This window comes from Aplidium turbinatum, chromosome 2 (genome assembly GCF_918807975.1).
Source record: "Aplidium turbinatum chromosome 2, kaAplTurb1.1, whole genome shotgun sequence".
Lineage (NCBI taxonomy): Eukaryota > Metazoa > Chordata > Ascidiacea > Aplousobranchia > Polyclinidae > Aplidium > Aplidium turbinatum.
The window spans coordinates 4,320,931-4,345,303 of NC_137473.1; the positions used below are offsets into that span (position 1 = coordinate 4,320,931).

The following is a 24,373-nucleotide window of genomic DNA, read 5'->3' on the forward strand; positions in this document are numbered from 1 at the left end:
AGGTTTTTGGAGCACCTTAAAGAGATGATGTCCCCTATTCCGGATAGGGTGTTGTGGTGTTATGGAGAGTGGCAAGAAAGGTTTAAGACGATCGCCAATGTCGAGTTCCTGCAAGGTTTACCATCAAGCGATACTTTCAACTCTTCAGAAAAAACATTGGTTGTTATTGAGGATTTAATGAGTGAGACAAACCGCAGTGTGACCGACCTTTTTACCAAAGGTAGTCACCATAAAAACATCAGTGTCATGTATATTGTTCAAAACCTTTTTCACAAAGGCAAGGAACATCGAACGATTAGTCTCAATGCTCATTATCTGGTGGTGTTTAAAAACCCCAGAGACAACTCTCAGATACTTCATTTAGCAAAGCAAGCTTACCCGAAACGTTATAGCGTTCTCCAGCAAGCATTTACAGATGCGACTTCCAAGCCCTTCGGTTATTTACTCTTGGACTTTAAGCAAAGCACCCCGGAAAAGTTTCGTCTGCGAACCGACGTCTTTCCTGGAGAAATAAATTCTGTGTACGTTCCAGTCTTTTAAAATGACTTCTCGTTTGCAACGTCATATCGGTACCCTAAAACTTCTTTCTAAAGCGACTCCCAATGTCGCCAAGGGGGTTATAAAATCAGCAGACAACGACTTGATTAAATGTGTTTGTGATTGTTGCTACAACGTGCTGAAGGGTAATGTTCCTATTTCTTCAACACACAAAGCAAGATTATATAAGCATAAGAAGTCTTTACGTGAGCTAGCAAAAAAGAAGACCAGTCTCACAAAAAAACGACGACTTATCCAACATGGCGGGTTTCTAGGAGCACTTTTATCCGCAGTCATTCCGGCGATCGCTGGATTAATTGGTACTCTCACCTCAAAATAAGAAATGGAAAGTGTCAAAAAGATCAGTCTAGTGGAACCGCGTCTTTTAGAAGCAATTCGGGAAAAAAATATTCAAAAACCACCGCTAGTGAACGCGATGAGTGACTTGGACTCGAAAATGAATGAAATCCTCAACCGACCCGACCTGCCCACAAGCGAAAACGTGAGGCTTTACGATCAAGTCCTGCAACAGTACATTGTGTATCGCGACAAATATGCCAACATCCCGACCAAAGTTGTTGTGGAAGAGAAAAAACAATTTACTGAAGACGATATTTTGGTTGGAGTAGCAAAGAGTTACCTTGGAAAAAGTCGCGGTCTCACCTTGGGCTGAAACAATTCTGGTGAGATCACAACTCACGGACAGGTGATTCCCAATTCCAATATAAAGCATTTGATATCAGCCGTTGTTCACAAATCTAAAAGCTTCCAACCAGTGGGGTTGACAGAGTTTCAACAAGTTTTGCAAGAGCTCCGCCCTTCTGCGAGCGTTAAAAAGGTGACATGGCGTCAGCATCACTGAACTACTATGATCCGGGAAATCCTGCAAGTTTTTGAGGAGTTGAAAGACTGCAAAAAGTTGTCAAAATGCCAGTGAAATCATGGCTCATGTCTCAAGATGTCTATACCCTTCACAAACCAGTCCGTCATCAATTTCCGCGTCGTCGTGTGGTGGTCGGCGGTATAGGAGAACAATTTCAAGCTGACTTGGTTGATGTGTCGGCTCTGAAAAAAGAAAACCGCAATTTCAAATATCTCTTGACCTGTATTGATGTGTTTTCGAAATTTGCATGGGTTGTGCCATTAAAAGATAAAACCGGTAAAACTTTGATTAAGGCTTTCTCTAAAATTATCCGAAAGTCAATACCCAGGACTCTGCAAACAGACAAAGGTACAGAGTTTACAAATAATATCTTTCAAAAATGGTTGAAAAACCACGGTATTCATTTCTTTACAACTCATAACCAGGAGACGAAAGCCAGCATTGTAGAGCGGTTTAATCGCACCTTGAAAAGTCATATGTGGCGTTATTTCACATACAAGAAAGCGAGACGGTTCATTGATATTTTACCCAAGTTGGTTCAATCCTATAATCACTCGTATCACGGAAGCATCAAACGCACTCCGGCTTCTGTGAACCCTGAAAATCAAGAGATTGTTTGGCAAATGCTTTACGGAGGTGTTTCTTTACCTAAAAAACCGAAAGTCGAAGTTGGTTCGTTGGTTCGCATTAGCAAACACAGACGCAATTTTCAAAAAGGATACTTACCAAACTGGACAGAGGAGTTGTTTCGTGTCGACAAAGCTTTACCCGGAGACCCACAGGTTTATATTTTAAAAGATTTAGACGGGGAAACACTGCAAGGTTCCTTTTACGAACAAGAAATTCAAAAATTTTTTAAAACAAACGACATCTACAAGGTTGAAGCGATTTTGGGAAGGAGGAAAAAAGGTCGAAAGAAACAGATCTTTGTAAAGTGGCTCGGTTACCAGGACAAGTTCAATTGCTGGATTGACGAAGCGAGTGTTGTACGTTATGGCTGAGTGGAAAATGTGTGGAAAAAACGTTCCCAGAAGTGAAATAGTCTATTTTTTTTCAAATGGTTGTCATTTTGATTGTGATCTCGTTCAGTTTATACAACCTGAGTTTAGTGGAGGACCCTCACAAGCTTTGGATCGTGTTGCTGTCCAACTGTTTAGGATTGGTTATGCCCCAACCTAAAATAAAATATCCAAAGCGAAATGTTTTACCTGACCCTTCCGAGTAACAGCTCTATAAAATTCTTCCCAACCAACACATGGACGGATTATGAGGTCAGACTACCAAAAGAAATCAATTTAGAAGGGGATTGGGAGGTTGGTGTTGCCGAAGTTCAATACCATCACTCTTGGAGGAATGTTAAGAATTCAGTCACCCATTGGGTGCAGTATATTAATGGGGTTGAAGTGTCAATCGTGGTCTTGGATCCTGGTCACTACCCCAACCCTCAAAGTATCCTTGAAGTTTTAGAAACAAAATTGAAGCTTCGAATGGGAAATGAATATTCTTCTCGAATGTATTACGACCCTTACACGAGGCTTGTGAATTTTACAATTGACAGCGGTGTCCGTCTTATTCTCGGTCAAGGGCTAGCTGAAATGCTAGGGTTTAACAGGAAACGTTTTAAAACTAGAGAGTATCAATCGAAACACCGCGTGGATCTGCGTCAGGGTTTTTACTCTATCTATTTGTATTGTGACGTGGTCGAACCCCGCGTAGTCGGTGACACTTTAGCTCCCTTGTTGGGTGTCATACCGGTGGAAGGGAAGACTGGTGATTACATTTATCGAAGAAGTGAAAAAGTACACTATCATCTTGTGCAACGAAAAAACTTTGGTACCATACATATATCACTGCGAGACGATCAAGGCAATCCGGTTCAATTTGAAACAGGGAAGGTAGTGGTCACTCTTCACTTTCGAAAAATACTTCTTCACCAGCTATAATGCCCTACAAGCCAGCGTTTTGTTGCAATGCAAAAGCTTATGAAAATTATTATGTCTCACAAGTTGGGCATGGAACTCCAGGCTTTTTTACCGGCTCTCAATATCAAAACGGTTATGGGTTGGGGAGTATTTTTTCCAGTCTAGGCAAAGCGGTTTTACCTCTCTTTAAATCAGGAGCCAAAATGGTTGGCAAGGTGGTTTTAAAGACTGGTGCACAGTTCGCCTCGGATGTATTGGGAGGAAAAAGTGTCAAAGATGCGGTCATACAACGCTCTAAACAGGCAGGCATGAACTTACTAAACAGAGCTGTAGCCCCAACCAAAAGAACTTTCCAACCCCCACCACAAGAAGCCTTTTTCTCATCTCCTTCAGCTAAAAGGCTGAGAAAAAGCAAAAAGTCTACTAGTTTGAAAAAACGCAAACGAAAAGCAGTCGCTCCTAAGGACATCTTCAATGGGTAGTTTGATTCATGAAAAGTCTTGTGAAGGATTGAAAAGCGAACTAGATTTGTTTTCTGTTCCGCCAACACAAACCAGTTTAGAACAGGGACATTATGTCGAACATCGTCCCCAATCTACTCTTACCGACAGTGGGCCTGTTGATTTTTTACTTGTGGAAGAAGGCGACTACTATATTGATTTGGCCAACACCCTACTTTACGTTCGCGCCAAAGTGGTCAAGAACGATGGGGCAAATTTGGATGCAAATCAAGCCGTGGCTCCGGTTTGCAATTGGTTGCATAGCCTATGGTCTCAAGTCGACTTGAGCCTCAATAACACCCAGATTTCTCAGTCTAATCACACGTATCCGTTCCGTGCCTATTTAGAGACACTTCTCAGTTTTGGAAGCCCAGCAAAGACGTCACAGCTATCGGCCAACCTGTGGTACAAAGATTCCCACGGAAAGTTTGATACGCTCGCTGCTACAAATAGCGGCTTTAACCAACGTAGGCTATTGACAGCGGAAAGCCGATCATTGGATATGATTGGACAACTGCATCTGGATGTAGCCTTTCAGAATAGGTATTTGCTCAACGGAGTTGAGATGAAGCTCAAGCTGACTAGAGCCTCCGACGCGTTTTGTCTCATGTGACAAGGAAAGGTCAAACTGAAAGAAGTGTTTTTTTCTGCAGAAAAGTTAAGCCAAGCGATGCAGTCAGGATCGCCCACATCAAGGCCCTCCAATCTGGAACAGCCAAGTATCCAATACGACGTGTTGAAACAAAGGCCTTTACTGTACCTCAAATGAATCTTTCTGTCACCAAAGAAAACTTGTTCATTCAATGGTTCGGCCACTAGGAATCCTTTCGATTTCAAGCACAACTCTACCAACTTTTTAGCTTTGTACCGCGATGGTAGACAGATCCCGTCACGACCTTTACAACCCGATTTCGCAAATGCAAAATTTATCCGGAGCTATCTTTCCCTGTTTACTGGGACTAGCCAATATTATGCGGATGAAGGAAATGACATTTCTAGATCGGAATACCCGGGTGGTTATACGCTGTTTGCATTTGATTTGACACCTGACCTTGGGTTTGGAGCAAACCATTTTGAACTGATAAAGCATGGTAACTTAAGATTGAAAATTCATTTCGCGACAGCCCTGGCACATACCATTAACGTGATTGTTTACGCGGAGCATGACAATCTTTTAGAAATTGATTGGAACAAAAGCGTCATTTTCGATTATTCAGCATGAACTCGGACCAGATTTCAAGAATTTTATACAACGACCCCTGTCTAAAGCGTGTGTTTCAAGGAGTTTACGCGAGAGACATGCTACCTCGAGATGTGTCCCCTCCTGCCGCCTACGTTTTTAACACTGACAAAAGCGACCAACCCGGTGAGCATTGGGTAGCTGTTTTCCTGAGTGAAGAGCATCAAAGTGAATATTTTGACTCCTACGGCCTTCCACCTTTCCATGATGAATTTGTCGACTTTATGAACTTATATTCGATCGAGTGGGTCTACAACTCTACCACGATCTAAGGACCATTGTCTTTCGTTTGTGGGCATTATTGTGTTAATTATTTATTAAAACGTTGTCGTGAACTATCAATGAGGTCAATTGTGGCAAAGTTTCATTCCAATCTGACTGCAAACGACCGTGCTGTTGACGACTTTGTGCGCCATACATATAAAATTAAAATTTAATTGCTCGTATATGTATATTATTTATATTATGTATATAGTATGTATAGTGTACTGTATATTATATATGTGTACCACCTTATACTATGTATATATACCTTACACAATAAAAACACCAATGAAACATTTCTTCATGTCTTTTATTGAAAGTGAATTATACACGAATACGTTTAACTGGAGGTTCTTCGTTTTGTTCGGGTGTGATGAGAAGTTTTGAAAAAACATCCAATTGCTGTTGACATTCTTCTGTCAGATGATCTTTCCCTTTGCAGGCAATGTAGAATTCCTCACACCGCTGATACACAAAATGAACATAGTGTCGAGGGGCATAGACCTTGTCCGTTGTAAAAGAAAGGCGAAATTCATCCGGACAAATTTCTTTTTTGACTGCTTCGATATGATTCAAACGAGCACAGTTTTCGTCGTCTTCTGAAGTGGCCCAATATACCGTAAAACCTCTATTTGAGCGCCACCTCTATTTGAACGCCACCTCTAATAGAACGCCACTTTTAAAGAAGGGTTGAAAAATAGAGCGCCTCCCTCTAATTGAACGCCACCTCCAATAGAACACCACTTTGCCGTGTTGCCAATCCTGGGGCCTGACAGGTTGCTTCAATTTTAAACTAAAAACAAACGAATTTTAAACTAAAAATTACCTGTATATACCGGTAAATGTGTTTGGTGTTTTTTCTTTTCATTAATAAACTTTATTTCAAAATTCTGACCAGCTAGTCGAAAAGTAGAGCGCCAACCTCTAATTGAACGTCACCTCTAATAGAACGCCACTTTTAAACAAGAGTTGAAAAATAGAGCGCCATGGCGGTGAAATAGAGGTTTTACGGTAATATTGATAGATAGTCCTTTGTCTTTGTTTTTGGAACGAATAAGATGTACGGATCCTCTTCGAAAAGCACTGTTGCGACTTCCTTTAGTTGTTCGGTTGAGAAGTGGAAAGCTCCTTGTTTAACTTTCAATATCCCTTTTCGTAACAAGCCTCCACCTCGCGGTAATAAATCTCCTTGTTCGGCGATTTCTGAAAACTTTAACCTCACTTCGTCGGAGATTTTTTGCATTTGTCTGGCCCCCGCGTTTAACTTTTCAGACTCCATCAGGCCTTCATAAAAACTGGTGTGAGGTAAGTTGGGCATGTGTGCCATCGCGATTTCAGCTTGCTTTCTAAGTTGGACAGCTACTGAACTATAAGATTGCATATTTGAAACCGATAGACAGCAAATCCTCTATTAAACCAGAAAGACGTCATTTCCTAGTGACAGGTGAAGACACACAAGATAACAAGTGTTGCACCAGCATTGATTAAAACTTTTCATCACTGAAAATACTTCCGAGGTTGAAAAGTCCGTTGAGATTTTAAATTTCGCGCCTTTGAAATGATTGTGATAAAAAAGTGTGGACTCAATTGTGATAAAAAACGCATGGGGTTTTTGCGGTATCAGAGTTTTGCAGCTTGTATATGCATTGGGTACAAGTCAGATGACTGATATATCTTTTTAACCAGTCACTTTCATGGATTGTGACTTATATTGAATGTAATATTTTTGAAAGAATTCAATCGAGCATGACAACGTCGTTTGAAACGCGCCCTGGTCAAATTTGGAGGGAAAAGTTAGCCTATATTATGGAAGCACTCAACATACGGCTCATTTCTAAAATTGAATAGCCTACAACATGGAACAAGAGTTGAAAATCAACATTGACATACTCAACACAATATTAGAAGAGTTGATTCATCACAGGGTGATGAACCACCCCCTCAAACGTAAGTTTTCTTATTACTGTTTTAAAAGTTTATTATTTTATCACCATCGTTATGTTCAGGAGTACTTCTATATTAGCAATATGGTACTGCTATTTTGCATTCATCAAATGCTGGCGTTTGCACAATCTAACCTTTTAGTATAATTTAATAAGAATCGATTATAGTAATAGCATCTTCAGCTTATTCAAATAGGCTGTTATTGATATTTATATGATGTATGTTTCTGCTAGCAAAAGGAATAATAATGGGTTGTGTTGGTACTATCTGTTTTTGCAAAGACCATAGGTTACAGAATGATAATTAAGCTTTCTTTTTTGTATTTTCAGAACCCATCCGCCGAAGTCATGCTTCTTCAACTTATCGTCCATACAACAGGAAGGTTTTGCCTGTTAAAAATTAAAAAAGAAGTAAGTTTTCTGTTTTGTCTAAATAATTACATTTTTAAACGTTTGGTTCAATCTGTGTAACGTTTTGTTGTTTCAGTTATGAAAAAATTTTAGGATAATATTCTACCAAAATTACAATAATTTTTTTTCTTTTCAGCGTCGAAAATTAAGAAGACAGAGGAGGCGCTAGAGACGTGAAGCGACTTCACAATAAAAAATCGTACAAAATTTTGTGTGTGGTTTTGTGCAAAGTACAATTTTGAGGCAGATAAATACAACGCGACAGTACGTCACACCAACATATGGGGTGCGCCGAGCACTTCCGAGATTGAAAAATCCGTTGCCAAGATATCACTAGGTCCCATAACAATTCGGTATGACGACATAAAGAGGATTGCACCATCCCACTGTAATCTGTGAACTTTTAACTCGATATTGCACGCACAGTAATCTGTGGACTTTCAACTCGATTGCACCATAGCGTGTATAAAAAACACAAAAAGAAGAAAAAAAAAGGATAGGTCTATAAAAAATCGCGCGTTTGAGTCAGTGACATTTCATTCAACATGTTTACATGCGAGATTTGCGGTCAGTCTTATACCCAAAAAAGAAGCTTAGAGAGGCATAGGAAAAAGCATTTCAATATTAGATGGACCTGTGAGTTGTGTCAACAATCGTTTTCAAAAACCTACAGTCGATCTCTGCATGCCAAACGATGCAAAAAGTAAGTGTGTGTGCATCAACAAACCAATTGATGGTACTAGCTGTAAATATGTTCTGTAATTATACATGTCTTATTGATGTGATCATAGTTGTTCACACGCATTGCTAAACACTTGACAAAGCAATAGTTGTTCAAATCTCTACAAGTATACAGAAACTTCAGATAAACAAAGTCTTTTGCAAAATAGCTCTTTAGCCCCACTTTGTGACATGTTAAATTCTTGTAGACGACAAACAGCAATTGTTGAAAATGACATGGATCCGGCCCTGTGGGAAGAGATCGATTGGTCACAAAATCAATCTGCTAACAAGATGGATGATGAATTAAATCCTGACTTTTGGAAGTGAGTGTTTAAATTCTTGGTGTGGAATTCCTTATTTACAACAGTGTACTAATTGTAAAACATTGACAGGGAGATCGATTGGTCGCAAAATCAAACTGTCAACAAAATGAACGAGGAACCAAATGCTGCAGTTGAGGAGTGAGTATTGGCATTCATTTATGTAAACTGTTGATAGATGCGACAATGAGAGAGGGGTGAGAAAGTTTTAAACACACAACTCGGTGAAATTTCATTTAAGACCTTTTGCAGGACAGGTGAGGAATCAGCAGACAGAGATGAAGTAAATGGAGAGGCAATCGATGATCAACTAAAGTAAGAGATGCAATGTTGTAAACAAAAGTTTATGCATATTTTCTTTTGTGTGATGAAATGTTAAACCCATTAAAGTGTCTACCAATGTCTCACTGGAATACTTTCTTTCAGAACGTTTATGACACAACATCAGTCCAGTATTGTTGACTCGAGAGAGGTTGCAAACAAAATTCAAGACGTTTTCAACTTTTCATTATCTGATTGGAATATAGAAGAGCTTCGTAACCAATTAATTCGTATTATTTTTGAACAGCAAAAGCATCGTTTAAAAATTAATTACAGTTTTGGATTTATTTTACGCCATCGCTTGAACAACTCTTTAAAATTCTTCCATGCTTCACATGGCACAGACACTGTTTTAAAGTTAGCAAAACTAATCTCAAACAAAGAGGATTTTTTGGAATTTTTAAATGATTTATTTCACCAGAATTATTTAGAATTTGCAAGGCAGCAACGACCAGATAGTGCGTGGGTGGTTGAGAAAGTGACAAATGTGACTTTTTTTGTATATAAATTACCTAAATTTTTCATTGGGTGTGGGGTCGAGCTGCCAGAGTTTATTCTAAATAACCCTGGGGTAAATGCTTTAAACATCAATAGAAATACCAAACGTCAATACTCGGATCATCTTTGCTTTTTCCGCTGTTTAGCCTTGTTTCGTGGATGTACACTTTTTAACCTGGAGACCGCAGCACAACAATACTTTCACACTTACTGCACACACCTTCACAAAGACCCCACAAAATTTCAAGGGGTAGAGCTTTGCCAAATTGGGGAAGTAGAAAAATTATTCAAAGTCAACATTTTTGTTTATTCGTTAGAATGGGATGGGGAGGAAGCTGTAGCAAGTCTTGTGCAACGGAGTCATTGTCACTTTCAGGACACCATGAACTTGAATTTATTTAAAAGCCATTTCAGTTACATTTTCAACATGACTTTCTACGCCAACACATACAAATGTCAAAAAAATTGGACGACCAACCGCAACTACAATCGACATGTCAGAACCTGTGATTTCAATGTAAAATATAAATATGTTGGTGGGTCTTATCATACTCCTCTCACCATTTTTCAACAACTTGAGGACCTGGGAATTTCAGTACCACCAGCGGACCGTTATAACAATTTCAGAGCGACCTACGACTATGAGTCTTTGTGTTCCAAAGAGCAACTCCCTAGTCCTACTACCACGATTCAATGGGGAGCTAAACACATTGCATGTTCTGTCAGTATTACCAGTAATGTTCCAAGCTTTCAGTCTCCTGTCTGCTTTGTCAGTACAGGGAGTACACACGATTTGGTGAAACAAAAATTGGATTATATAAACAAAATATCTGCACACGCTTATGACATTCTTTGTAAAAAAAATTCTTATGTGTTTGAGGAACTTGAGCGCCTATGTGGTCCTGATGAGTCTAATCCCAATCACAAACATGTTCAGTCATTAATGCAACGTTTTTGCAGTTTTTTAAAAGAATTACCTGTTTTAGGGTTCAATTCCGGAAGGTACGACATCAATCTTGTCAAGACAGAATTCTTTTCTTTTCTTCAACCTGACATTGTGTTTGTAGTGAAGCGAAATAACAATTTTATGTGTGCCAAAACATCTACTTTAAAGTTTCTTGATTTTTCCAATTTTTTGGCTGCCGGATCTTCATATGACAAGTTCATTAAAGCGTATGGGGTGGAACAAAAAAGTTTTTCTTTCCTTATGAATGGTTAGATGACTTGTCAAAATTGAACCAAACCTCTCTTCCACCCTATGATGCATTTTACAACTCTTTGAAAGGGTGCAACATTTCCAAGGAAAATTACGCTTTGTGCCAAAAAATCTGGCAAGAGGAAAACATGCAGACCATGAAAGACTTTCTTGTGTATTACAATCATCTGGATGTGGGCCCCTTCTTGCAAGCCATTGACAAAGCTTTTAGTTTTTACAAATCCAAAGGTTTAGACATGTTCAAAGATAGAATTTCTGTTCCAGGCCTCACTTTAAAATACCTTTTTTCCACTGTAACTCCTGATGTCAACTTCACGCTCATCAATGAAAAAAACAAAGACCTGCATGAACTCATCAAATCGCAAATTGTAGGGGGCCCTTCTATTATCTTCCACCGCTATCATGAGAAAGAGGTAACAAAACTCAGGGAACATGAATTAGCTTCAAAAGCAAAATTGTGTCAGTCCATTCAGGGTCAAGATGCAAACGCGCTCTACCTTTCTGGTATTATGAAGGATATGCCCACTGGGGGTTTTATTCGGTACAAACAGTGTGAAAACTTTAAACCAGTGACCTCCCACAAATACGGCCTTCTCGCGATGGAGTGGTTGGAGTTTCTTTCATCTCAGCAAGGTCTTTCAATCCAACATCAATTCAACGGAGGGGAAAAGAGAATTGGGAAGCTTCCTGTGGATGGTTTTTGCAAAGAAACACGCACTGTGTATCAATTTCACGGATGCTTTTGGCACGGTCATGCATGCCACCTCAATATTGATCCTTCAACTGGTTGCATGAAAGAGACAAATGCATCCAACGGCGAGACAATGGAAAAACTTAGGGAAAACACAGAAAAAAAATTCTAAGTATTTGCATGATTTGGGTTACAGAATGGTTGAGATGTATGAGTGTGATTGGCTTGAAGAAAAGAAAACACGTGTTATCGAACAATTTCTCAAAACTTTAAACATCAGTAAACCTTTACACATTGTGACTCAGGACACATTTCTTTCCTACATTAAACAAGACAAACTTTTTGGAATGGTGTTGTGTGACATTAAGATTCCTGACAGTTTAAAAAAGCACTTTTCTGAATTTTGCCCCATTTTTAAAAATGTTGATGTATCCAGGGAAGACATAGGAGATAACATGCAGGAGTTTGCAGAAAAAAATCAAATATTATCCAAACCAAGACGAATGCTCATTGGTAGTTATTTTGCTTTTAAAGTTTTGTTGATCACACCCCTGTTAAAATGGTACTTAGAACACGACCTTGTTGTAACTAAAATTTATGAAGTGATCCAATACACTCCAAAAAACTGTTTTGAAGAATTTGGTAACCAAGTTTCCATGGCAAGGAGAGGAGGTAATGCTGATCCAGACAAGGCAATTATTGGGGACACATTCAAATTATGGGGAAATTCAAGCTATGGAAAATCTATCACAAACAAGACAAAACACCAAAACATGTCATATCACACCAATGACTCTCTGCACAAGGCAATCAACGAACCTTTTTTCATCATTTGAATCCACTCTCTGAAAGTCTGTATGAGGTAGAATGTTTCAAAAACAAAATTAAATTAGATCTCCCACTTCAAATTGGCTTTTTTGTCTATGGGTATGCAAAGCTGAGAATGTTAGAATTTTATTATAACTTTTTGGATAACTTTGTTGATCGTAGAGACTTTCAGTGTTTAGAGATGGATACAGATTCATTGTATTACGCTCTCTCTGCCCCTTGCCTCGAAGATGTCATCATTCCTGAAAAACGCAAACAATTTTACAAAAATTACCACAAATGGCTTCCTGCAAAAGCCTGTCCTGCTCATCGAGAGGAGTTTGTTCGCCTGAAAATGTCTGGGGATGTCTTTCACCAAAAGGATTGTTGTGTATGCCAGCAACTCTTTGATAAGAGAACCCCTGGAATTTTCAAGTTTGAGTGGGAAGGATCCGGTTTCATAGGTCTTTCCAGCAAGACCTATTACTGTTTTGGTAAAAGCAATAAACAAGTTTCCAAAGGAATCAGTGTGAGACAAAACAATTTCAACAAGGATTCATACCTCAACGTCATACGCACCAAACATAACCAATCAGGCACAAACATTTCATTCAGAACACAGAACAACAAAGTTTTCACATACACACAGACAAAAAATGGTCTCACCTACTTTTACCCTAAGCGCCAAGTTCATCCAGACGGTATAACCACAAGTCCACTTTGCATTTAATTGTGATCAGTTTATATGTAATTGATTGCGTTTCACTTTGAGCAGTATGATCGCTATTTTCTTCACAAATGTGACGACGTTTATATTGTATTTGTTGATCGTGTATGTATTGAAATAAAACATCTGATGCAATAGTTGTGACATTGTGGTAAGCTTTGCACAAGACCACTGCTTTTCTCATAAAATAAATAAACAAGACCAGGGCAGTGCCAGAACACTGCTTGTACACTGCTTTTGGCTCTGCCAAGACTCTGCCAGGTACTGCTTTTTCGTACTACCAAGACTCTGTCAGGACAGTGCCAGGTACTGCTTTTGGCTCTGCCAAGACTCTGCCAAGACAGTGCCAGGTACTGCTTCGTACGGCCAAGACTCTGCCAGGACACTTGCTCTGCCAAGACTCTGCTTTTGGCTCTGCTAAACTGCTCTGCCAAGACTCGGCCAAGACTCTGCGTTTGGCTCTGCCAAGACTCTGCTTTTTAGCACTGCCGAAGCACTGCTTTTTAGCACTGCCGGAGCACTGCTTTTTAGCACTGCCAGCCGATATCGATCTCCTCTTTCCCTACTACTTACATATATGCTTTAAGTCTACATCGTATGCACGTCTTAAACAGTTTTGAAGTTTTGCCAATTTTTTCTGTTGTTGGTTTTGTTCCGATATATTATTCCAATATTAAAATTAAATGTTGATAATATGAAAATATTAAATTGTCATAAAATTATTACATTATTATCTTAGTTTTTGAGGAAGCACATAAAACATGTCTACCCCTTAAATCCACTGCTGAAACTTTGCGTGCCAAATGAAAGCAATCAGGTTAATGAAAATATAAAAGTGAGGTTGAACGAACAAAGCGATTGAAACAAATTTGCATAAAGGAAGAAAATTTATATGTTTTTTCTCGATTTTGTTTTATGGGTTAGTACGTGACTAAGTGCTTCTTACTCTACATTCTTTATTGTCCACAAGCTCATTGAACAGTACTTAAATAACTGAAAGTTAAAATTAAATTGCCTTTGAACATGATTTGCAAGGTTACGATAATTGGAACATTATTAAAATCATCACGCATTAAAGTAACGTTGTCATAAATTTTTAAAGATCATTGACTAGAAAACGGTTTGCGACGGTGGCAAAGAACAGCAAACCAAACGTAATTATTTAAAGTTGAAGTAATAAACCAAACATTATTATTACACTCAGCGTCAAACATAGATTGCAAAGATAATATATTCGAATCATCTCAAAGGCCGCATTATAGGATTTAATTGAGTGATTCTGGAATCTTTATCCGTGAACTGAGAAAGCTTCTTTGAGCTTAATCCTGACAGTTTCGCATACTAGTAGAGGCTTTGAACTACTGAGGCAATGAGGCATGACCGGTCATCAAGTTTGACAAAAACTGTTGTTTGTCAAGTATTCCATTCACTTAGTGCAGCTGAATGGACAGCTGTCCTTGAAATGCGTTGCTCAAGCGCACACCCCGAGAGTCGAACCAGCTTTGTTTGATCTTACGGTTTCTTCGTACACACAGTCGAAGCTGAACCAGCTGAGCTATCGAGCCGACAATTTTGCAGCCGTATGTCATCCAAACCTGTTTGGCATTGTTGAGGCCCATTACAACAAATTATAAAATGCAGAATATTCCCTGATAAATCATCTGAAAAATTACTGAAACAAACTTCTATGAAGATACACTTGCAATTTGGTAACATTTGTTTTATTTTAATAACATATTTGATAATTGGATAAGAAATGCATATACTGTAGTTCTGCTACCTTATCAAAGCGACGTTTACAAATCATAATTTTAATAACAAGTTTTTATAATTTAGATGAAAAAACGCAAAAAAGGCAACTATTTGTTAAGGAATTGCTGAAAGAAACCCAGAAAGTTGTTGCAAGTAAGTAAAAGTAGGCTAAAGCTAGTCTAAAACTTCAATACAATGAAAATCAAAAGGAATATAAATTAAAAAACATAATTGCAGACAGGACGCCACTGTTTCGACTGTAAGTACAATAGTGATAAGTTTCCAGAATCTTTAGTAAACAATTTGTGTTCAATGTTAGTTTATTTTATGGTTAGAACTGAACTGTGGTTATAAACTACAACCTGGTTAGCCGAGCTAATATTGATTGATATTATTCCTGCATTATTAGATCACAATAGTCGCTCCATCATCCCCATCACAAAGATTCTGCGGGAAGGAAACGACTTGGAAGTGACCGTCACAGCAGCAAGTCATTTTCATACAGGGAGGATACGGATGAATTCCTCCGACACTCAAAATGACATCCATGCGGTGACGTCATTCCTCAAGTCGATGCCGACTCGAGTTGAAATCCTTGATCTGTCCAATTGCGAGATGAATTCCAATCAATTCCGTCCATTGAAGGAGGCGATCAAATGGATGCTTGGATCCGTAAGTCATGTTTAACTTTTCTAACCAACGTTTACATTGATTCATGGTCAGTTGTTACGTTGATTCAACGTTGCATTACGTTGTTTTAACGTCTGAGTTTATACAAGTTTCACAAAGTAAGTTCCAGTTTCCAATTTTAATCATTTTCTAACAATTCTTGTAAACATAAAATAAATAAATAAACAAAAGTCACAACATAAATAAATTGTTTATGTTTAATTGTTGAATCATAATTAATTTGTGTTTAGATTGTTCGGATGTACCTCTATGGTAACTTCCTATCTGTCGATGACGTCATCGAGGTGTTACACAAGATTGAGGGTGAAGTTTGGATGTGGCGATCTCTCGATGATGGAGATGGGGAGATGAGAAAGCCGAACATGGAGGAAAGATCCAAGCTACGAGAAGCACTGGATCGGTCGGACAATAAAGTGAGAGTTGTTTACGTTGTATCAGCGTTATAACTGGCGTCGGACTACTGGCGTCGGACTATTTCGCTTCAACATGCACAAATGGGGGATGGCTCCATCCGCGATCTGTGAGTGTGGCATGGAGGAACAAACCGCAGACCACACCATCTGTAACTGCGCCATCTACCATGCGCCAAATGGTGTGCGTGGACTGCGTGAATTGGATGACGAATCAATTCAATGGCTGCTCGACACCTGCCCAAACATTTAGACCGCGTCGCCGCCACTGCCCAAGGGTGGTAAAAGGCAGAGCCCCTCGACCCTTGAAGTGGCGAAGAACAAGGTTCAAACGAAGAAGAAGAAGAAGCGTTATAACAATTAATTGTGTCAACATTAAATCAACGTCAGTTATACGCTTTGTCTTTTACAGAAGTTGAAGATCCGGGTTGACTGGGATGATTACATCACTCGCGATGACGTCACGCCCAAGGATGGATGATGTTTTGATTTATTTGTTGATGTTTATAATGAAATTATGTCATCTAGTGATTTTGTTTGGTTGAGTTAAACATCAACAAAAATGTTTATAATATTATCAAACCAAGGTTTGTGTATGTTCTTCAACTTGAGGTCGATAAACATCAACAAAAATAAGTTTTTTTCATAAACTTATTAATTTTCATGAAATAATTAGGGTTGCCAGAGCAACACTGTAAACAATTATTTTCAACAAAAGAATTCAAATTAAATTATTTGTTATCAGTGTTGCCAGATTAAATAGTTATTTTTCAAATTTCAATGAATCAGAGGTCTGAAAGTAGCTGCTGACATAAGCCACATTGCAGGTGACCTCGCATCAGTTTATTGATTAAGAGTGTTGCCAAGCTATTTTTTATATTGAGAAATTGCCAGCGGTACTTCTAAATATCTATTGTCAGGGTTGCCAATTCCATTTGGGTTACGGTGAGGGTAAAAATTATGATCCGATAACCCTTGAAAATGTTTGACAATACCTGAAAAGTTTTAAGGGTTGCCAATTCTGCGGTTTTTGCCGTAAAATTGGATTAGTTTTGCTTCGCAGTCTCGGAAAAATTATGCAAGCTATGAGTTGTGGTTGTAACGCCCGCTTTGTTTATTTGGTTGCAACGTTACAGTGACGAATTTTATTTATTGTTGACCTTTGCTCTATTGAACTGCCTGGTCAGTTTCTTCTGCCTAGTTTGCTTCCAACAACACGACACATGAATTTGAATTGGTTTTCACGTGTTCTTTTAATGTGCGTTTTTAGACAATCTCATATACAGGTAACTTTGAGAATTAGTTTTACTTTCTGACCGTCTTGAGAATAGCAAATTTTAGAATGAAACAACTCAATCGTGGACGTCGCTATAATAGCACCTGGACAGGAAGCCAGCAGAAATTTAAAAGCGCGCTGCCCAAAATGAGGCCAAGCGAATCGCCGCTCGACGCTTGTCTAGCTTCCATTTGTGAAATGTCAGCAGCACGTTTGTTTTGCTTGGAACGCAAACGGAAAAATAATAATCATCCAAACTTGGGTTGATAAAACAAATCCACAGGAAATTTATTGTGTGGTTATGTAGGCTAGATTACACTTTGTTGTGGGTGCAGCCTTGTTTCTTCTAGCTAGTCATTTACAGATTGTGGAATCACTAGTTCCGTTAGCATTGATCAATTTCATTCTGCTGATTTGTTTGCCATAATAACATTTCTAACAATGGCAATTACTGTGGGTTTATGTTGGCGAGGTAGCTTATAAAAGGTACCCTAGTTCAACTTTTCTTGATGTAATAGGCTATGCTAGTATGCTTGTACCAGCTCAGTAGCCTACACAAGCTACTGGTAGGGTAGTTATTGTTCTTACCAATGCTTCTGATAAGCTTGGTTTGATTATAGTTCAGGTTGTAGGCTATTAAAGACAGTACCAAACCACTTCTGGTTCTGAAAACAATATATAAGATCTTCTGGCTGCCATATTGAGTTATCACAACCATTGATATGGTATGTAACAATGTTGTCAAATTCTTGGCTATCTTTGATTCAAAATAGACAAATTAAAGTTACCAAAAATCTTTAGTAGTGGCAAAGCCATGATAAATAAATGGTACCATTATTTTAACTATGTCGATTCTGGTGTTATGCTTTCGCAACTAATGACAGTGTTTTGTTACCAGCTTAAAGTTAAGATATTACGATGGTGAATAAATGTGCAGCTATCAACTGTCGTTCAGGTTACACAGGAGAAAGCAAAGATGTAAATGTGACATTTCATTCATTCTCGTTGAATAAGAAGGAACTGCTTCAGATTTGGTTAAAACGATTGTCAAGAAAAGACTTTACTCCAACTAAGTATTCTTGACTTTGTTCTCTGCATTTTCAGCCTTCAGATTTTTTGGATGAATCTGCTGATCACAAAAGTAGACGCAAAATAAAAAGAGAAACATCAAAATTGAAAAAAGGAGGCTGAAAGACAATGCGTACTAGGGTGGCTCATTTTCCTTGATGTTCTTTAAAATTTTTGTCAGTTTGGAATAATGTTTCATTTTGCTCACTGATATTTGGAAACCAAAAATTCTTGTTGTATTTTGACCTTTGACCCTGGTTCACTCAAAGAGAAATTCTGAATTTTTCTGAAAAATTAGTAAATTTCGAAGTGGTTTAGCAGTATCTCAAGAGGAGATTTCTCAAAATTTGACCACGTGATTTTGACGTCACTTCCCCTCTTAACTTCCACGTGGAACATCTTCACCCTACTCCAAGTCTGAGAGTCATTAATAGTGCATGCTTTTAGTGTCATTTTAGTTGATTTTACAGCCTTTTCGCAGTCAGTGAATCTACAACATCGACCAACAAAAAAATTTTGGCACAAAAGATGAGAGTCATTTTAGAGTATTTCAGGGCCCCTGATTCCGAAAATTCACTTAGTTTTTCGAATTGGCTCTAGTTTTCGAGATATTCGACAATGAAAATATTTTTTAAATCGTTTCTCAAAAGCTTCAATTAGCAAATTACTTATTTTCAGTCTTGTTTACCATTATGATGTCATAATTGCACTTGTCTAGTTCAATTGGTTTATATTGCATGAAAGTTCAAAACGCAAGCAAAGGTTGAAATGAACTGTGTTAACGTAAGGGAGACATAAATACTCAATGAAAACAATTGTGAATTAGTAGGCCTACATCACATGAAAAATATCCCGAAAGTCATTGTGTTTATGAATGCAGCTTTATATTGAAAAGGTAGGCCTACTGAAATGGATACTTTTACAAATGAAGTTTTATTCCAAGCCTTTGCTAAGGCCAAGTCTTTGCTGCAAGAAGTTTTTTTTTTCTGGTCTATAGGCTAAATAAATGGCATATAGGCTAATAAAATATGCCGTTGACAAGTAGGATGCTGTACAAACAACCCAGATATATTTTGCTGCATGAGGCAACGCAGAGGACCAACACATTTTGCGATAGATACAGCGCTATATAAAAACAAGTATTATTATTATTACTTTGACATGAAGCTGGGTGATCAAGATAAGTCCTGGGTTCCTCCTAAAGTATGCAAACATTGCACTCAAACCCGTTTCTGGGCTCAAGGCTAAGAAGTTCAGAGTGCCATGGCATAAAGAGAGCCGTGGAATCACCATGAAAATTGATACTTCTGCACGGTGAGGATGTTCGAAGGAAGTTGGAACATCATGTTTACATGGAGTGTGCAAGGCAGTCATTGCACGGATGTTGCTATTTCTGTTTTTTGTTTGCCCTCTCTAGTTTCAAGTAGTGATTTGCTTGAAACAATAGGAAAACGGGCATGACTGAGAGTAACCTCAATACCTTCAGTAATGTTTTGGAGCAAGGTCAAGTTTTTTTCTCAAAACCATTTCTACCACCTACTGTATTTAGTTATTAAAAGTGGTAGCTGCAATCTTGGCTCCTCATCTCGATCAACATGGCATTCTTGACTCCAAGGCCAAGATTACGTTCTTCCGCAGCAAGGATAAAATTCTAAGCAGCTACTTTACTGAAGAACATAACTTTGTATTCTGCAATTATATAAATGGCCTTCGTACCTTGATGGGTGTTGCTCAGTAGGCAAATCATAATAAAGAGTTGCGTTTGTTCATCGATAGCTTTGTTTTGTTTATTTGTCTAGTTTGTTAAGCAAGACAATGTATGCATTTTGTTTGTACTTAGTAGCTTACTTAGTAAGTCTGATACTGTTGAAGTCAACAAATATATTAATGCAAAACGAAAGTTATATATTCTACATCTTGTATCCTCAGGCTTACTTCGCATCATATTTTCATTGTTACTAGGCCAGTAAACGTTAAATAGCTGTTTGTTTGGGTTGTAATCAACGTGATTGGTTCCAAATAGCGTTTATACAACTCAGAAATGTGCCTGGGATTACTTCCAGTTTTGTCTATGTAATAAACGACAGGACGTTAAATCTATAGGGGCTCAAAATTGCGAAAAAAATATTTTTGCTGTAACTCAAAAACTAAAGCCAATTCGAGAAAACTTAGTGCATTTTTAGAATCAGGGGCCTCGAAATACCTTAAAATGACTCTCATATGTCTTTATATAAAAAAAAGTTTTGTTGGCCTATGAAAATCGATAAACATCGTCAAATGTAGCAGTTGCCGAGTGGTTAGCGCGTTGGACTCGCAGTCGAGAGCCTGCATGTTCGACTCCAGCCACCCGCACTTGCTGTTGTTTCTCTGGGCAAGCAACTTTACGATAATTGCCTCTACCCAGTGATCGATTTCGAGTAATGGGTAGTACCAAATTTCAGTAATAAGTAGAGTAGACAACCGGAAACAGACATTGCCGTCGGCTGCAGCGTGGGTCAGGTGTACGTCGGAAGGCGTGCACCGATGCATAGCGCTCAAGTCCGTTTCCCGCAATGCAGGGTAAAGATATGAAAAACAAAACAAAATGATTCAAGAAACTGACAGCAGTAAATATTTACTACGTGAAGAGTGCACAAAGAAAATCATGTCTGAAATGTGGTAGAATTCGACATTTTGAGAGTAATACATGCGTCAGTGTTCATGGAGTTGCTAATTAAACTACTTTGCTTGCTACTACAAGTTTGTGTTACTGCCTCTTATTGTGTCCATTAAGATGCTAGAGTGCATTAGAAGATAGCGGGTGAGCAGTTTCAGGGATAAGCGAAAATTCGATGTTTTGAAAAAATTCAAACCAGGTGAACCAGGGTCAAACGTTAATATTTTTTTGTGAAATTTAGTGTAGGAGATACATTTACCAAAAGGAACAATATTACAAACTGACAAAAAATTAAAAAAAAAATTTTTTTTCGAGATTTTGCGCCAGCCTAATGCGTACCCTTCAGTTTTTTAAAATTTGCCAGCATATTATACCAATGAAAATACTCCTAACCGTTCTTGTCTCTCAACATCATTTTCTCGACATGCAAATGAAGCAGCTCGGTTGAAGGAACGTTGTGAACATTTTTTGCAAGAAGATAATGATGATTGGAAATTAGATTTTCTTTTAGAATATGAAGAATGTGTATCTGTTTGGGAAACCTCATTGGTAAGCATAAGCTGTAGATGTTTCATAAGCTTTAAACAACACAGAAATTTTTAATCGAGTTTTACTTGTCCTAATTATTACTGATTGCAAAGTACATATATTTTTCTTTCTGTCCCCTAAAACTGTGTATCCAATCTATCCCTATTGTGGAAGGTACCTTTAAAGTTGTTCAATGTTCATATAACTTGTCTTTCCAACAAACTGACTTTTTATGCAAAAGTAAAAATCTCTGTTTATTATTATTGCTTACATAAACCATAACTTGTATATAATTACTAATTAGTATCTAATATCTATCACTGTTAGATGTGGCATGATTAATTAACAAATTTAAAACATGAACAAAAAACAGTATTCCTGCAGTTTTGTCCTTATATATCGTGTTTCTTTTTTGTTTCAGATGTCAGGATTGACAAAGGAGACTTTCCTAGCTTTGCGGCAAACATGCAGAGCCTTACCTGCCCTCACTAAACACCTATTTAACTTTTGTGGATTTAAATATGTTCTGCTTGAAAAAATTCAATCTGATACCATCGAAGGTCGCTTTGGACGCATTCGCCAACTCAGTGGAGCGAATTACTATATTTCAATGAGGCAATTGCTCGAAAGTGATAGAAAATTGCGTACACTTTCACTGTTGAAGTATTCTCGCATTTCAGTAGCTCAAATTGACCAAACTGTGCAATCAAAAACCACTGGAATGCATGATTTGATCTCAAAAGCAGAATCGCTTTATGGAGACCTTCAGTTCAATATTGCACCAACAGACAATGACTGTTGCATAATTTATTATGTCACTGGCTACTGTTGTAGATCATTGGAGAGCAGTTATAGGTGCAAAGATTGCAAGGAGGCCAGTGTTGCCGTTATCACCGAATCAGATGACTTAATCCCGGACTCGGCTGTACAATTTCTTAAAGATATCAATCGGGGAGGATTGTGGAAACCCATATTCGAAATGTTTAGTTTTGGGTGTCTTTGTTATAAAATATTTGCAGAGCTGTCACAGACAGGCTTAAAACAAACATTCTTAAGCAGTCCAAGTCAAAGAGGGTTGTTCATAGAGATTGTAACATTGGCTTTTTATGATAGCGGTGTAATTTGTGATTTGTCCTTGGTCTGTTACCCCAATGTGTGCAAAAGGCCACAACTTGTTAGAAGGGATTTCACGACGTTTTTTCAATTGTATGTGCAAAAATATTTTACGTGAAATGAATGGAGAAGAAACCTCTGAAGTTTCCCGCAAAGTGCGTAAGTTTTCCGGAAAAAATGCAAGAAATTGATAACTTCTTCGCGTGTGTTTCAAGATTTGTTTGTACATTGCATATACTGTCGTTATACCCAGCCCTACTGTGTATTTAATACTGGAGAACAGAAAAGACGTTACGTTTTCTGTTATTCTCTATGTGATTGATTTATTTTCAAACTTAAACAGTCGATGCATTACTAATTCCTGTCTTAACCACATTATGTACGCTCATGACTTGTATACTATACCAGTGCTTCCCAACCGGTGGGTCGTGACCCATTGGTGGGTCGCGAAGCTATTTCAGGTGGGTCGCGAAGCATTTTTAAATGTTACTTAATGTTAAAATTTTTGTAAAAAAAACACATCATTACTATGGATCTCACAAGCCGCAGTTTGGTCTTGAACAGTGCTGCGCCTTCGCCATCGCTACTCTTATCTTCACTTCATTTGTTGACTTTCCATTTTCATGAATTGTGCACCATGTTTTCTATTAGATCGGGAATTTATTGCATTATCATTAGGTAACTATTACGCAACAATGTAACAATTAGATGTGTTGCATTAACTCTTTCAGTACGTAAAGATCCATAGTAAAAATGCCATAATAAAGATGTCATATCTCATTGTGGGTCGCACAAAAAAAACTTGCATAAAAAGTGGGTCGCGAACTGAAAAAGGTTGGGAAGCACTGTACTATACGTATGCATATTACATAATGCCCTATTTCTTGAATTTTGCAGTACATTACATTAAATTGTAACAAACTGTTGCTATTTACTTCGCACTCAGTTTCTAACATTCAATTGTTATTTACTTATATGTTTGGGTGATAAATGTCGATTTATATGTTTGTAAAACATTTAACTTAATGTTTAAAAAAATGTGTTGTCCGATAACGACACGAAATTGCCATTCAAGGTCGTTTTTGCTTCCAATGGCTTTCAAATGCTTGATGCTATATCGTCTTGTATACCTTTGTTACTCCGTCTATCAACCAGGGACTAGAAATATGACTGGTTATTTTATATTTCTAATAACCCTTTAGAATCTCGTACTTGGTATGATTTTCTCTGCGTTTTATTTTGGATATGTCCAAAATTCCACTAAAATAAATAGAAAAATACGAATTTCGATTCTGGTTGTAAATTTCATTTCTGTTAGTTGCATCAGTGTGTAGAGCTGCACTAGAGGAACAGATAGACAAATTTGTTCCTCGGCCTCATTTTGGGCACTGCGCCATTTTGGCTTCCTGTCCAGGTGCTATTATAGCGACGTCCACGACTCAATCCACAATTTACGAAATTCCCTTTCTCTAAAGATTGACAAATGTTGAAAAACAAATACGTCATAAAGGTTGTAGAAATCAATGAAAAATAACGTTATATCATCGAGAAATAAGTTGTTGGTTTAAACGAAAACGAATGCAGGTGCAAAACACAGGTGCACAACCGAGGCCAAATATAGACAAACAAGTCACGTAGTCACTTGAACATAAAAGGAAAAGAATTTATTTTAAGTAAAACTACTAATTATTCTTTAGAAAACGTCATGCAATGCACAAATGAATGCAGAGGGCTTAACCCTTACAAGGTTGGGCTCCTGGAGTCTTGCTCAGTTTGGGGGGGGCTGTCGATTCTTCTTATGCTTTAGGAGTGATATCTCTGTTATTTTTTAAGATACGGTTTAAAACTTTGGGATTCACTTTGTAAAATTATTCACG

At 38.0% G+C, this 24,373-nt stretch overlaps 2 protein-coding genes and 1 pseudogene across 2 annotated transcripts; all 3 read left to right on the forward strand.

Moving 5' to 3' along the window:
• Positions 1–3,816: 3,816 nt before the first annotated feature.
• LOC145786069 (uncharacterized) lies at positions 3,817–5,354 on the forward strand. Its single transcript, XM_082597715.1, has 3 exons — positions 3,817–4,309; positions 4,703–4,933; positions 5,125–5,354. The coding sequence occupies exons 1-3, from the start codon at positions 3,817–3,819 to the stop codon at positions 5,352–5,354; spliced, it is 954 nt and encodes a 317-aa protein (XP_082453841.1).
• A 3,472-nt stretch (positions 5,355–8,826) lies between these two features.
• On the forward strand, positions 8,827–16,336 carry LOC145786080 (uncharacterized). The gene is made up of 5 exons (XM_082597727.1): positions 8,827–8,884; positions 14,840–14,908; positions 15,165–15,427; positions 15,676–15,858; positions 16,268–16,336. Exons 1-5 carry the CDS (start codon positions 8,869–8,871, stop codon positions 16,334–16,336), a joined length of 600 nt encoding a protein of 199 aa, XP_082453853.1. The 5' UTR covers positions 8,827–8,868.
• Positions 8,930–13,006, forward strand: LOC145765623 (uncharacterized; annotated as a pseudogene).
• Positions 16,337–24,373: the final 8,037 nt, after the last annotated feature.

What these genes read in the sequence shown, in the direction of transcription:
- LOC145786080 (XM_082597727.1), top strand. An exon ending in AACCCAGAAAGTTGTTGCAA is followed by an intron (nt 14,909 to 15,164) that starts GTAAGTAAAAGT and finishes CTGCATTATTAG; the next exon opens with ATCACAATAGTCGCTCCATC. An exon ending in TCAAATGGATGCTTGGATCC is followed by an intron (nt 15,428 to 15,675) that starts GTAAGTCATGTT and finishes ATTTGTGTTTAG; the next exon opens with ATTGTTCGGATGTACCTCTA.
- LOC145786069 (XM_082597715.1), top strand. Translation starts at nt 3,817, where the DNA reads ATGGGTAGTTTGATTCATGAAAAGTCTTGTGAAGGATTGAAAAGCGAA. An exon ending in AAATAGCGGCTTTAACCAAC is followed by an intron (nt 4,310 to 4,702) that starts GTAGGCTATTGA and finishes CCAACTTTTTAG; the next exon opens with CTTTGTACCGCGATGGTAGA. An exon ending in TTTTGAACTGATAAAGCATG is followed by an intron (nt 4,934 to 5,124) that starts GTAACTTAAGAT and finishes GTGTGTTTCAAG; the next exon opens with GAGTTTACGCGAGAGACATG.